The sequence below is a fragment of the Erythranthe guttata genome, chromosome 12, assembly GCF_056151865.1.
Source record: "Erythranthe guttata isolate IM_541 chromosome 12, IM_541, whole genome shotgun sequence".
NCBI lineage: Eukaryota > Viridiplantae > Streptophyta > Magnoliopsida > Lamiales > Phrymaceae > Erythranthe > Erythranthe guttata.
This window is the reverse complement of record NC_142544.1, coordinates 2,156,507-2,172,240: the sequence shown is the minus strand read 5'-3', so window position 1 is coordinate 2,172,240 and position 15,734 is coordinate 2,156,507. Positions and strand designations below refer to the sequence as shown.

Below are 15,734 nucleotides of genomic sequence, written 5' to 3'. Positions count from 1 at the left end.
AAATAACACTTTTTCATTATTTCATTAATTATAAAAAACAAAAGGGAAGAACGGACATAATAGCAGCGAGCGAAACAAATAAAATCTTAAATATATGATCTTATATAATGTACTAATATTTCTGTTGTTTTAATATGAACATGTAGTTGATTGATGAGATTTAAGTTATTTTACAATAAACATTCATATTAACAAATAAAATGAAACAAATACAATCGTACATGGATGAATTGTATATGTGCATACATTAAAAAACTTCAATGAACAAAAAAAAAATCAATCATATTTAAAACGTAGAAAAATATGAATTGCATATTTTCTTTGTATGGATTGCCGCAAACGAATATTTATTCCCCGCATAAATCACATGTGATTCACACAATTCTTCGAACCTATTGTAAACTCCATCCTCAAACTCGAGTGAGTTTTTATTGAAGAACTTCGACCTTGAACTTCAAAGTGAACTATTTTACTTCTAATTAATCTAGTTGCCTCAACAAAATGTTTGTTTTGTTAATATGCTACAAATATAAACAATAAACAAAACAAAAATCAATAATATAATGCATAATATATAGATGCAAATATATTAAAAAAATGCCAATGGAGAGAGAGAGAGAGAGAGAGAGAGAGAGAGAGAGAGAGAGAGAGAGAGAGAGAGAGAGAGAGAGAGATATTTTGAATAAACTTCTAGGTGGCAGGTGTATGATAGTGCCATAGTTTATGTTCGCCTAGTGTTATGGAGATAAAATCTCAAAAATCCGATAAATAAGTTCAGATAAATGTACTTGACCCATAAAACGCACAATAGAAATTCCATATAGTCTCTTATTTTGGATGAATCAAAGACGTCAAATTTCCTATCTTTGGAAAAAATAATCTCATATGCAATACAACCAAACAATAGAAAAGATTGAATTCAAAAAATATAAATCTATCACGGTATTTGATTGATGACAATTTTCCCTAGTCTTATGACATCTGCAAAACAAAAACAAAAACAAAAACAGACATAGTAATAAATACTTATTGCAAAGTACGCTTAGAGTGGATTGAACATACACATAAGACATTACGTACCGAAGACTTTGGAATCGTGATTATAAGCTGCAACCAAAACAATAACAGCGATAAGTAAAATATGAAAACGCAGACAATATAAAACTTAAAACATGTAAATAGAGGTACAACATGTGAATATGAAACACGCATACATTGTTATAAAGTGTCGCTCGAGTAGATGTAAATGCTGGTAAAAATTATATAGATGTAAGGTGTTTATATAGTTTTCAAAATATACACGTTCAAATTTCAAAAATTTGATTTGGGCGGCAATATCAAATAAAGTTTCCTAAAAATTAATTAATCATGATCGGGTCTAAATACGATGAGCATTCTTTCCATATTCAAAACATGTGTAGAATATGTAACATCGAATGAATATATATTTTTACATATAAAATTAATATTTTTACCATAACTGGACATAATTAATATGAAAAGAAATATTATAAAATAATTGAATAAGGAAATATAATTTGAGTAGATTTGATGCATTTGTTTTTAGCATTGATTTGATGCCTTCGTTTTTGGCAATTCGTGTTATTCTTACACCGAAATTATTGCTCGCAAAAAAAAAAAAAAAAACTAATAATTGCTTTGATTGCAATTATGATTTGATTTCAAAGTCAGCATATATATTGCCATTTACGATTTGCTAACTAAAGGGAAGTTAGGATAAATTGTAAAAGGAAAGTTGTTGGATTTAAATTAGATATTGCATTGTGCATTTATGTCACTACCAAATTCTCACAAACTTAAAATCAGTATATACACAATCAAAATATTTTTATAAATAAATGAATATCAAATATATATATATATATATATATATATATACATATATAAATATATATATATATATATATATATATATATATATATATATATTTATATATGTATATATATATATATATATATATATATATATATATATATATATATATATATATATATATATGTATTAATACAATCATCGTCTTAATATAATAATGTATTAATAAAAAAAGTATAAATTAATCAAGTATAATTGTTTGAACGTATAATAGAAATACGCAATGTCAAATTATTATTAACAAAAAATATTGTATATTTTTATTAAATAGTACAATGTAAAAATAAAATATTTTTGCTAATATACTTTTTTTATTGAATGGATATTATATTGCAAAATATTGAGAAAAAAAAACTGCATTCTTTTATTTTAATATTTTAATATTAAAAAAAAACCTGAAAATTATTTGAATTTCGTAAAAAAAATTGAGTATCCTGAATTTGTTCAATAAATATATTTTGAAATATTGAAAATATAAACTCGAATTTTTTTTCGAATTTATATAATATTAAATTAGTAAATAACATACATGTGGTAATTGTTTAAATGAGTGTATAAATGTTAAATAGGAAATAACTTAAATACATACCAAAATAAAATTGACAACTCACCAATTGAAGAATCCACCTCATCAATTGAACTCCAACTAAGCAATTTTGATAAATGACATCATCATTTGCCACATGTCAATCATTGAGGACATAGATTCTCTTTTTATATTATATATAGATAGAAAATCAGATTATTATAAATAATATCTAGGAGAATTTGATGAAATAAAAATTTGATAAAAAAATCAAAAAATAATATTTAGGAGATAAAAATCAAAAATAAAATTTAAAATAATAGTTAGGAGATAAAAATTTGATAAAAAATCGAAAATAATATTTCAAATAATGTTAATGAGATAAAAGTTGATAAAATATGAAAATAATAATTAGAATAATATTTAGGAGATAAAATATGATAAAAATCAAAATTATTATTTAAAATAATATTTAGGAGATAAAAATCAAAAATAATATTTAGAAGACAATAATCTGATAAAAAACGAAAATAATATTTAGGAGATAAAAAACTAATAAAAACATGATAAAACTCGAAAAAAATATTTAAAATATTATTTAGGAGATATAAATTTGATAAAATTCGAAAATAATATTTAGGAGATAAAAATCTGCTCAAAGTTGAAAATTATATTTAAAATTATAGTTAGGACTTAGGAGATATAAATTTGATAAAATTAAAAAAATATTATTTATTATAATATTTAGGAGATAAAAATTTGATAAAAATAAAAAATAATATTTAGGAGACAAAAATCTGATAAAAATAAAAAATAATATTTAAAATAATATTTAGGAGATACAAATATGATAAAATTCAAAAATAATATTTAAAATAATATTAAGGAGATAAAAATTTGATAAAAATTGAAAAAAAATTACAAATATGACATTAGGGTTTTTTAGGGTTGCCCTAGCGTTTCTTTCATTTATATATAAGATATCTAGGAGAATTTGATGAAAATCGATAATAATATATAAAATAATATTTAGGAGGAAAAAATTTGATAAAAAAATCCAAAAATAATATTTAGGAGATAAAAATCAAAAATAAAATTTAAAACAATAGTTAGGAGATAAAAATTTGATAAAAAATCGAAAATAATATTTCAAATAATGTTAATGAGATAAAAGTTGATAAAATATGAAAATAATAATTAGAATAATATTTAGGAGATAAAATATGATTAAAATTAAAATTATTATTTAAAATAATAATTAGGAGATAAAAATTTGATAAAAATCAAAAATAATATTTAGGAGACAATAATCTGATAAAAAACGAAAATAATATTTAGGAGATAAAAAACTAATAAAAACATGATAAAACTCGAAAAAAATATTTAAAATATTATTTAGGAGATATAAATTTGATAAAATTCGAAAATAATATTTAGGAGATAAAAATCTGATAAAAGTTGAAAATTATATTTAAAATTATAGTTAGGACTTAGGAGATATAAATTTGATAAAATTAAAAAAATATTATTTATAATAATATTTAGGAGATAAAAATTTGATAAAAATAAAAAATAATATTTAGGAGACAAAAATCTGATAAAAATAAAAAATAATATTTAAAATAATATTTAGGGGATACAAATATGATAAAATTCAAAAAAAATTACAAATATGACATTAGGGTTTCTTAGGGTTTCCCTAGCGTTTCTTTCTTTTATATATAAGATATAAGATATCTAGGAGACTTTGATGAAAATCGATAATAATATTTAAAATAATATTTCGGAGGAAAAAATTTGATAAAAAAATCGAAAAATAATATTTAGGAGACAAAAATATGATAAAAATGAAAAATAATATTTAAAATAATATTTAGGGGATACAAATATGATAAAATTCAAAAAATTACAAATATGACATTAGGGTTTCTTAGGGTTGCCCTAGCGTTTCTTTCTTTTATATATAAGATTATTAAATTTTATTATATTAGTAGTGTACTATATTTTCTTATTATGAATTAAATTGATTATTTTTTTTCACTATTTAAATAATATCCCGTGCATCGCACGGAGGAAAAATGCTAGTTTATAATAAATATTAAAGGGATGGGCTTATTGGTGAAAGAGATATAGCCCGTAAACCTAGATAATAATAATGCTTGGTTTAGGATCTACTAGCATTTTTTCCCCGTGCGATGCACGGGATGTTATTAAAAAAATGAAAAAAATAATCAATTTAATACATAATAAGAAAATATCGTACACTAACATAGTAAAATTTAATAATGTAGTATTATTCATATTTTATAGAATATTGGTTTATTTAAATCTTACATATTAAGATTTATAATCCAAATATCTAGATAAAAATTTAAAAATTCGTATTTCTATCTTTATCTCTTAAGATTTGAGATATATTGATGAAAAATCGGAGATTGATAATTATTAAAAATTATAGTTAGAAATTAGTAGAAAAAAAAATATTAAAAATAAATAATTAAAAAAATACCATTAGAGTTTTTTAGGGTTGCCCAGCGTTTCTTTCTTTTATACATAAGATGCTCAAAAACCCCAATATTAAAATCAGATCGAAAATAGAAATCTCACAAATATTTCGATTTCAATCCAAATTCATTCGAAAATCATAACAATACATTATTTACTACCTCTTTATTTTTTGGATTAGAAAACAAATTAAAAAGAAAACGTTTTGAAGGGATTAAGTTTTGAATTTTTTATTTTCTGAAAAATAAAATAAAATAATAATAATAATAATTGAAGTCTAGTTAGCGTGCGGGCGGTCTGAGAAAATCAGAAAAACATACCAAATGTTTTGTGGATAGAACCGAAACCACCGTACGTCCATTCTCTCTCTCTCTCTCTACCACAACCACTGGAAGAAAAAAACACACTGCACAGTCTCTCTCTCTCTCTAGAAAATTACCAAGACAAAAATAAACAAAGCGAAACGCAGAGTTGGGTTTTATTTTCGGGCAGGTATGTTTTTATCCATTCAAGAAAATAGTAACTGCGGTTTCCCCATTTGAATTTGGATTTTATATGTTTGTGGGCAAAGAAAATGTCAAATTGAGGAATGAAATGAATAATTGAATTTATTTGGATTAGATTCTTTTTCTTTTTTTTTTAAATATATTTCTGTTGGTGACTTCGTGTTTGAGATTATGTTGAAATAGTTTTTGTTGAGTTGCCATAGAAGCTAAGAAGCATGTAGCAAGTGTGTAGCTCAACTGAGTTAACTCAGCATCCCTGTAGATAAATTCAAGTGTGTTATGATTATATAATGAATTGCTTTCGAAGAATCGAAAAAGGGTTTCTTGATTTTATAACGAATTGCCGCTTTCGAAGATTTTTTATCTTTGTTGAAGTAAAGATCACGTTTTTAAAGACCATATAACGAGCTGAGATTAAAGAAAACGAAATGTTGATGGACCCGTTTTTTCGATTTACTTTGTTAGTAAACTAATCGAATCATTTATTAATCGAGTGTGTTATGATTATACAATGAATTGCTTCCGAAGAATCGAAAAGGGTTGGTTTCTTGATTTTATAACGAATTGCCGCTTCGATGATTGTTTTATCTTTGTTGAAGTAAAGATCACGTTTTTAGAGACCATAGAACGAGCTGAGATTAAAGAAAACGAAATCTTGATGGACCCTTTTTTCCGATTTACTTTGTTAGCAAACTAATCGAATCGTTTATTACATTTTTCGATTATTCAAGAAATGGCGACGAAGCTACTAGTATCTCCAATCTCTCATAATCCCACATTTTCGACCCAAGACCCGACCCGTATTAACACGTGGGCCCCGCATATCCGGATGCCGTCAAGACAGAGGAGCGTCGTAGTTCGATTATCCACTACTTCAGTACTTGTGGAGCATCTGCACCAAGATCCGCAGTCTCTGTTTATGCTAGCTGATAATGCTGGCTACTCGTTGGCTAGTTATTACACTTCGCTCGGTCTATTTGTTATCTCGGTTCCCGGTCTTTGGTCCCTCATTAAACGCTCCGTTAAATCTAAGGTACCGTAATTTTTTAGTTTAATTTCAATTTCCTTTTTTTTACGGACAATGGTTTGCGATTACAATTTATTTAAATATTATTGTAATCCTTAATATTGGTGTTCGAATTCGCAGGTTGTGAAGAAGACATTCGTAGGAGAAGGGGAGGTGAAGAAGCCCCCTAGCCAGGTGGCAGGCGAAATTCTTTCGTTCTTTACACGAAACAATTTCGCAGTGGCGGATAGAGGGGAGACGATAACGTAAGCGACTTGTAATAACCCTTGAAACTTTTATTCATTTATTTAATAATTAAAAAAAAAATAAAAAAATACGAATCTATATTTCGGTTTCAGATTCGAAGGAATGATGACACCGAGCCGCGGTCAAGCAGCGCTGCTAACGTTTTGCACGTGCATAAGTCTTGGAAGCGTGGCGCTTGTTCTTACGATAACTTACCCCGATTTCGGAAACTATTGGTTCTTGCTAACCGTTTTCAGCCCCCTAGCGTAAGTAGTGTAATAAATACGTAACATATTATACGTAGCGTATTTTTTTCTTCTCATTGTTTTTTTTAATTAAAAAAAAACAGAGGAGCGTACTATTGGACGAAAGCTTCTAGAAAGGAGGAGATTAAGGTAAAGATGATAGTAGCGGAAGACGGAAAACTATCGGAAATAGTCGTTCAAGGCGACGACCAACAGGTGGAGCAAATGAGAAAGGAGCTTCAGTTGAATGAAAAGGGCATGGTTTATGTCAAGGGTATTTTTGAGAAATGATCATTTTGCTTTAAGTAGCAAAATCTTTTTTCTTTTTCTTTTTTTAATTTAATTATTATTTTCTCACCACCAATTTTGATGATTATTGTATGAGAATGTAATATATATTTTATATATATATATTTTGTATCCATTGCATACATCGATTCGCAATAAATAAATAAAGTTATACTAAAAGAATTGGTATTGATATCGATTTTATTAGTGTTTTCGATGGGGTTTGTTTCTCGGTTTTTTTAATCTGTAGATTTGATTGATCTTATTATACTATCAAAATTTTCATTTGGTAAGTATGATATTGGTATATTGTTGGAAATTGAAACTCCATGAGTCATGACACCTGATGAAAATGTTTTGGGGCTGTTTATATAATTATTTAAAAGTTTCGGGAACATTTTTTGGTAATAATTATAAAATGGAAACCCGTTTCCAGTAAGAAATATCCAAAATCCATTTTAAATAAAAGTTCGAAATTGCATACGCTTAAAAAAAAACAATCTTATGTCTATTTTCTCACTTCTAGTGGTGTGTTTTACTTTTAATATTTTTATAGATGCTAATTCCATACTAAAATAAATTTATTCCGAATTTAATTTGTGGAATGATGATTCGGATTAAAACTTGTAAATATATAATTTGTAGATGTAAATATAGGCTTAATTCTACTTTGCACCCTCAAAATTGAGCCTTTTGGCACTTTGCACTCTTAAACAATAATAATAGCATTTTGCACCCTCAAAACACAATAAATCATTCACAATGCACCATGAATTGAATTATAAAGACAATTTTTTTTTATTGGTCTTTTTTTTTTCCAGGGTTCAAAATAACAATTTTTTTTGTTACTTTTTTCAACCTCCAACCTAATTTCGAGCGCACAGAGTGCGAAAAATATAAATCACACTGAATTATTGAAAAAAAACTATATTTTCTTTCGAAATAAAATAAAATAATTTTATTTATTAGTGAATTATTTGATTGATAAATCTTTTATTGTAATGGTGGAAATATTATGTATAAATATTTGGAAGAAAAAATGTCATTTTCAAGTTACTTGATAACGAAATAGCTTAGGATTTTCTTTTTAATAAAACATTTTTTTGTGATAATTTTTTTATTTATAAATATGTTGATGAAATTATTTTTATTTTTGCACTTTATAGTTTCAAAATGATTTATGAATAAAAAAAATTATTTGACATTTATGATCTTTAAAGAATACCACTAGAAAATAGAAATATTAAATTGCCTTTATTAACTTTAAAAATCCATTTGGGGTGCACTGTGTATGATAATTTGTGTGTTTAGGGTGCAAAGTGCTATTAATTTATTTCGAGGGTGCAAAGTATCGAAATAGTATATTTCAAAGGTGCAAAGTGAGATTAAACCTATAAATATGTAATCGACGATAAGTATATTAATTAACCATTATAATATATTTTAGACATTGTGAGTGTACTCCTATATTTTTAATATTTACACGTCTTCCCCACATCCCGTATCCAACTTTTTAGAGAAAAAAAAATGTTTTCCAGTATCCGTTTTCCTGTTTCGTCGTCCCAATATTCCCTTGTCTGTGCTATATAGTGTTTGACAAAAGTAAAAGTAACACACTAATTAAAAAGAAAAAATAAATAAAAAAACTTAAATGCGCATTTTAAAAAAAATTAAAAAAAGAATCGAAAAATAATTAGTGGGCCCATTTGGGTTTCTAATTATAATTAAACAGATAAAACAGAAAGCCCATATATTGAGATAATAAGGCCCGACCCGTTTTATGGTAAGAAGATCCGGCCCATATCACAATTGGTAAGTGAATTGGAAAAAAAGAGGAAATTAGAGAACAGCAACATAATAAAGAAGAGAAGAGAGAGAGAGAGTGGGTCTGTGGGGTTCAAGGAGAATAGAAAGCGAGAGAGAAAGAGAGAGAGAGAGAGAGAGGAGAGAGAAAGCCACGTGCACTGATACAGCAGGTGGAGCCGCCGTCGTTGTCTCCGATGAGGGCTTGAACGCGGTACGTGATGATTTTTCTAGCCCTCAAAAACCCAAATTAGGGTTTCTCACCAAAATGCATGCGCCTTTTTGCACCTTTTCGTGTTAGCCCTCCGCCTCGCCTCTCGTATCAACCGCTGGCTGGTGTTTAAGATTGATAATTGAAAAATTGAAAATTGAATTTGAGTTTGTTAAATTTAATTTACGATTTTAAATGACATGTTAATTGATTTCTCCTGCACATCAATTTTTAATTTTTTTTTTCTGATCCTGGAAGATTGAATTTTTTATATCGTATGATCAGCCCTTAGACAAATTATTTATAGTTTAAATGGTAAGTCTTGCTATCGAAATTGTGTCCTCATAGAATGATTCATTTAAAAAAATGATGATGATTGAAAAATTGAAGACTGCATAAAAAAAAATTGCTTGAGATATTCAGTTATGTTTACTTAGTTGAGGGTGACAAAGGCTTTACTCAGTTCTTTTTGTAGCTTAAATAGTATGTTAGTCCACGTGTTCGATGAATTAGCTATCGGACATTTATCTGCCCTTTATTTACCCTCCCTGCTGGTCTTTACACTTGCAACTGGTAGTTAGTATACGACAAGAGTTTCTTAAATTTTCCCTATGGTTAGAATAAGCTCTTGCCTTCCACGTGTTGGCGATAATTCACGTCACTTCTGCTTTTATTGTGATCTGTCCATGGAAAGAAATTGATAATCGAAAAGATTTCCAATTCGATTGGTCAATCCGATATATTTTCCGACACGTGGCTCTCCACCCATTTCCTTAAATAGTTTGTGGATTCGGTGCATAATTTATGGGGGCATTGTAAATTATGCAAGTTTGTGGCAAATGCTACAGACTGTTTAAAAAGGCCGTATTAGTTTCCACTACTGTATGTTTCCTACTCGTGTATCTAAAGTTCGGAATGCTTGGAAGCTGCAGTGATCGTAAACTCTTTTGGAAACTTATTTATTTATTTCAAAACTTAACATAAGTTCATTTTTGACTAATTATCTTATCAATAACTGCAAATTTGTTGGAAATGTGTATGAGTTTCTAATCCATTGAAAGAAACCTAAGATTCGTTTCTAATATCATGAATTTTTTTGCCCTTCTATTAAATGATATCAGTTTGGCATGAAAATATTATTTTCTGTCGTTTCTTATTTGAAAGTAAGTTGTATGATGATTGAAGTTCTATTCTAAATAAAGGTTCCAAGTGAAGTATGATGATGGTAATGAGAACTGAACAAGAGCATACTGAGACTGAAGGCAGTAAGACAAAGAAGAAGAAGAGACAAGATGGAACATCTCGCCCAGCGTGCTCTTGGGTGCATTTTAGGTATCACTACATTTAATTAATCTGAAGTAGGATTTCAACATAATTTCCATATAATATATATATATATATATATATATATATATATATATATATATATATATATATATATATATATATATATATATATATATATATATATATATATATATATATATATATATATATATATATATATATACACACACACACCCTTATATACATACATGCTAACGATTTTAAGGATTTTGTTTTAGTCGTGAATTTATCAAGGAGTACACTGCTACCCATCCCGAATCTTCAGGCTTGAAAGTGGTAAGGATGTCTATATTGTCTTAAAAGTACTAATGTTGAATTTATCATAACAACCTATCTTTGTTTCAGGCTACAAAAGCTGCCTCGGATGCATGGAAATTAATGACTCCAGAAGAAAAGGCCAAATACACTAATCGAGCTCGTGAAGTATGGGATAAGTACTTGAGCACTACACCAGCCCGTACTCCCAAGCCAAGAAGACAGGTATTTTCTTCTTGTAGCTTCTCCACCATTTTTGCACACTTATACATACTTATACATGATATTTTGCAGACAAAACTTGTTACAAGGTGCTCTCCTGGTCGATTATTAAATGTGTTGCAAAGACTCACTCCTGACCAAAGGGATGCTGTAAAGAGCATGGGATTTGGTAGTATCCTTAATCTCAAATGCCGCACTCTTCGCCGCAGTTTGTGCCTCTGGTTATTGGAGAAGTTCAATACCGTTAGGCGAAGCTTAGAGATTTGTGGTGAGCGCATACCTTTAACTGCTCGAGATGTTGAACTGGTGATGGGATTGTCATCGAGTGGGAAAGATGTGGTTAACTCTGGACCGGATGAGTTAATTGCTGAGTTACGCAAAAATTACAACGCAACGAATCGTGGGATTTCTGTGCGGTTGTTGGAGGAGAGGTTAGCAGTACCAGAAGCTGGAGAGGATTTTCAAAGATCCTTTCTCCTTTATGTGTTGGGCACTCTTCTGTGCCCCACAGCAAGACTGGATGTTAGCCCATCGTTTCTCCATTTCTTGACGAACATGGAAGTTGTCCACCAATATAACTGGGGGAAGTTTTTACTTGACCGGCTAGTTCGAGAGGTAGCCCGTTATCGTCAAGGAAAGCAACGTGCAGTTGGTGGTTGTCTTTTGTTTCTACAGGTGAGGCTTAATGCGCTCGCTCTCTCTCTCTCTCTCTCTCTCTCTCTCTCTCTCTCTCTCTCTCTCTCAAACTGTTTGTTATTCTGCTTAATTTGACATTTATTTTGTCCTGAAGCTCTTTTACTACGAGAGTGTTGCTGTTGGAGAACCATCTGAACTGTCGCCTGCTATTTTTCCATGCCTAGCCTCTTGGGGTGAAGAAGAAATTAGCGAGCGAGAAAAGCAAGAGAGAGAGCTTGGAGGCTATGGATGTGGAGAGGTATTTTTTGCATATTATATTTTGGTAGTTTGGCCGATTATTGTAGTAATGCTAATCAGTTTCAAGTGTTTCCCCGTAGGTAGTTTGCAAAGAAAGAGGCTTAGGGATGGGAACGCTGGCTTTTAGAAATCAGCCAGACAGCATTCATTCGGCATTAATGCAACCAGAGCTTGAAAATTATGCTCTACTTGAGCAAGGGTATCAGGTATATTATCTATGTGCTAATAAATTATTTGTTCCGTGATTATTCGTAAGTTTCGTTTTATATTTGTTAAGTTTTGTGCTTGTGGTTGATTTCTAAAACTAAATATTAGTAAATTGCGATGGAAGTGAGTCTCTCTGTTTCTGATTATGCACAAAGACCTAGCATTTTTTACACTAGTCATTATTGTATTAGGCGCTAGCCTGAGCAAATTTAGGCGCAAAATTATATATATAATATATCATTGTCGCATTTGGGTTCTGTGCTTTTTAAAATTTATTTAAAGCGTTATTAGCGTCTTTAAATATGGTATCAGATTCCTGATTTACCTTGATTGACTAATATATAATTGATGGGTAAAGTGTAAAATAAATTAATAGCACTGGGAAAAAAATCTAGAGGCTTAAACCTAATAAATAACACTGAAAAGAAAATCTAGGTTTCTTCATTGAGGCTCACGGCGGCGCCTCTTCACTCAGGTGCGTCTGAGAATTAACTGCTTGATCTCGTAAGAATTAAGATTTCAAGGTTGCACTTGATTTTGGTTGTATTTCCCTTTTTTTGTTCCGACTTGTTAGTTATGTTACAAGTCATTTTGCTTATATATGTTCTTTCTACTATTATCCATGACTGTATTTCCACAAAGATTTGAACATGGTCAGCAGCATAAGAATGGTGTAATCTTGTAATGATGGCTTTCTAGATTCGTAATGGTTTCATTTAGTGGTGGAAAATGTAATGGAATTTCTGATTTCCGCCGATTCAGATCCAAAATTTTCCGATCCCGAATATCCAGATTTCTCAGTTTTCTGATTTTTTTGGATCGGAATCGGAATATATATGAGATTCCGATTTCCCATCTGATTTTAATTTCCGAGAATTCCATTTTTTTTCTTGAAAATTACACTTACAATATCAATATTATTATGTATTTTATATTTTAGGTGACTAATAAGATGGAATTTTCCGAATTCGACCAATTCCGATCTGAAAATTTCTGATTTTGGAACAAGTTTTTTCATCCCAATTTTGATTTCCGATTTTCTATTTTTTTTAAACATTCGTTTTTCACTTCTGAATAACTCGGCATTTTTCCGGAAAGTTCTGATTCCGATCATATCCGTTCGATTACCGCTCCTAGTTTCATCAGTTGGAAATTGCTGTTATGTCCTGCTCCGACCGAATGGCAATGTTTCATGTAGACATAAGATGGCTGTCTTATAAATGGCCAAACGTTTCGCCTTTTCTTTATTCTCTTTGCATTAAATATCCCATCATATTATATCGGACACCACTCGTCTTTTCAATTATTTTACTATGCAGATACTGAAATTTTTCGGACTTCCTATTTATTGCAAATAAACCATTACATCTTGTGGATCTAGTCATCTTTTCATCTTTCTTGTCCTTGCCTTTATTGTTCAAGTGAGAAAGTTCTTGTAAATGGCCTGGATTTGCTATAAGTTGTTTGTGACTTGAAATCCTCGTTGACTTGTGAAATCAATTCATCATTTACTTGATCCAGTAGCATTCCCGATTTATTTCTGTTTTTGACCTGTTGATAATATTACATGACAGGTTGTTGGAGAAGATCAACTCAACGGAGGCATGTTTACGGCAGAGGTAACCGATGATTCCCATTTATAGATAATCTTCTCTATTATAAAGTTTTGTGCCAGTTAGGAAAAATAGATAAGCTACTCTATTTTGGACAGTGTGCATTTTATCTTATTTTATACGAAAGTTGATTATTGGCTATATGAGCTGTTCAGGAGAATATTCCGATGAGTGGCAACGAGGGCAACAATGCCGTCTGTGTGGACATCGAAATAGCGGACCCCGTTCGAGCACCATGCAGAAACGCCCAATACGGCTGTGAAGAAATCATTGACTACACCAAAAGAAAAGAGCACGAAAGTCTCTGCATTTCTTCGCCATGTGCTTGCCCGCTCCAGAAGTGCCACTTCATCGGCTCATCCGCACAGCTGTCAGAGCATTTCAGCAGTAAGCATTGGGATTCGGGCCGGCGTTTTCAGTACAACAGCCCTTTAGCCATAACCTTAAACAAGAACGAAGCCTTTTTAGTACTACAGTCCGAAAAAGACGGTGCACTCTTTCTCCTCAGTAAAGGAACAGAGAGCATCGGCTACACTGTGATGATAACCTGCATAAACCCTAGCTCTTCGAGCGAACAGTACTTGTACGACGTCGTGTCTGAAAGAGGGAACACATGTCTGAGATTGAAGTCGTACACCAACAATTACCCGGGTAGGGTCGAAGGCTCCCCGCCCGTGGATTTCCTCCTTGTTCCGTTTGATTTTGTGGGGCCCACTGGCAAGCTGGATTTGGAGATGTGTATATGGAACTCGACTGATATAGGCGCTGATTGAAGTTTTTGATTGGCTTAATAAAGGTTGCTCGCTCTCTCTCTCTCTCTAAAATGTTCGTGAAAGGTGTATTTATCGGATTTCGGGAAAGGGGTTTTTTTTTCTTTTTTTTATATATCATATATATATGTCTGTTTGTTGTACATTTAGTCAGGTAGGTGTACAATAGAGGCTGGCTGGCTGACTCAGGAAGAGGATTGTTCCTTTTTCTTGTTTTACTTTTTTTTTTTTTTGTTTTTAAAATTATGAATTACAAAAGGCACAAATCTTCTTTGACTTGTGCCGTTTATGTTATGTTTTGGGGGATACATTTTGTAGATGTGGTTACTTTGCAGCTATAAGAGTAATACATACTTTCTATTGAATGCTTTGAGTTGAGTTTATTTTATGCTACAATTAATGGGTGATTATATATCGAGTGGATCGTTACCATTCATTCACAGAGAAACACATACACACATGCTGGTGTGTGTAGATGAACGGTAAAGATCTATCAATTGTAGATTCAAATATCACCCTAGATTTAAATAGATGTGCATGGTTTGGCATAATAAGCCGATGCAATGAAACCCCTAGTTTCGGCCCTTGTGATCGATTTTTTTATTTTTTATTTTTGTTTTTACGCATAATTTTGTACTTAAATATTAATTAATTGATTACACGGTTATACAGTTGATCTAAAGGAATAAAAAAAATTAGGTGGATTGAGTCGATTGTCTTTTTAATAATTAAGTAGTTTAGGATGTGTTTCTTGTATCAATCTTATTAGAGTGTGTTTTTCATTATTGAGCTTTTTGTATGATCTCTTAAAAAAATGGATGTTTAAGACTTTAGAATGTACCTTGAAATATTTGATCTTTTGCAATTGATCATTAAATTGTGTAGATTAGGTAAGCAACAAAAATATTTTAAAATTTGCTATTCAAACATGTTTTGAACTTTTTAGAAATCGCAAAATTACCCATAAGGTGTCCGACAGGTGTTTTCGAGTGTCCGACACAAAATGTGTCTTAAATTCTTAAAAAATTTCGTGCTACATAACCCTAAACTCTTAGAAGTTGTCTCTTCTTTTCTTTTTTGATAATTTAGAAGTTGTCTATTCTCACCCGAGTAAACTTTAATTTTAATTTAGTATAACATAAGCTCCAAAGGTATAT

The 15,734-nt window shown here is 30.2% G+C and overlaps 2 protein-coding genes across 5 annotated transcripts; both read left to right on the top strand.

Moving 5' to 3' along the window:
* Positions 1–5,197: 5,197 nt before the first annotated feature.
* Positions 5,198–7,409, top strand: CCB1 (cofactor assembly of complex C). The gene is made up of 5 exons (XM_088826846.1): positions 5,198–5,417; positions 6,163–6,464; positions 6,579–6,703; positions 6,797–6,949; positions 7,033–7,409. The coding sequence occupies exons 2-5, from the start codon at positions 6,165–6,167 to the stop codon at positions 7,217–7,219; spliced, it is 765 nt and encodes a 254-aa protein (XP_088682972.1). The 5' UTR covers positions 5,198–5,417; positions 6,163–6,164; the 3' UTR covers positions 7,220–7,409.
* Positions 7,410–9,050: 1,641 nt separating this feature from the next.
* LOC105953472 (uncharacterized) lies at positions 9,051–14,942 on the top strand. Of its 4 annotated transcripts, none has more exons than XM_088826262.1 (10): positions 9,051–9,233; positions 10,433–10,562; positions 10,796–10,853; positions 10,923–11,057; positions 11,127–11,729; positions 11,845–11,988; positions 12,068–12,193; positions 13,769–13,813; positions 13,963–14,603; positions 14,732–14,942. In XM_088826262.1, the coding sequence occupies exons 2-9, from the start codon at positions 10,447–10,449 to the stop codon at positions 14,578–14,580; spliced, it is 1,845 nt and encodes a 614-aa protein (XP_088682388.1). In that variant the 5' UTR covers positions 9,051–9,233; positions 10,433–10,446; the 3' UTR covers positions 14,581–14,603; positions 14,732–14,942. The 4 variants fall into 4 exon arrangements, with proteins under 4 accessions (XP_088682388.1, XP_088682387.1, XP_012832590.2 ...); XM_088826261.1 differs by having other exon boundaries at positions 14,728–14,942; XM_012977136.2 differs by lacking the exon at positions 14,732–14,942 and having other exon boundaries at positions 13,963–14,688.
* Positions 14,943–15,734: the final 792 nt, after the last annotated feature.

Bases quoted from the DNA above. Each gene is read 5' to 3' on its own strand.
- LOC105953472 (XM_088826260.1), top strand. From the start codon at position 10,447: ATGATGATGGTAATGAGAACTGAACAAGAGCATACTGAGACTGAAGGC. The intron at 10,563-10,795 runs GTATCACTACAT...ATTTTGTTTTAG, and splicing joins TGCTCTTGGGTGCATTTTAG to TCGTGAATTTATCAAGGAGT. The intron at 12,194-13,768 runs GTATATTATCTA...ATTACATGACAG, and splicing joins TACTTGAGCAAGGGTATCAG to GTTGTTGGAGAAGATCAACT.
- CCB1 (XM_088826846.1), top strand. From the start codon at position 6,165: ATGGCGACGAAGCTACTAGTATCTCCAATCTCTCATAATCCCACATTT. The intron at 6,704-6,796 runs GTAAGCGACTTG...TTTCGGTTTCAG, and splicing joins GATAGAGGGGAGACGATAAC to ATTCGAAGGAATGATGACAC. The intron at 6,950-7,032 runs GTAAGTAGTGTA...AAAAAAAAACAG, and splicing joins ACCGTTTTCAGCCCCCTAGC to AGGAGCGTACTATTGGACGA.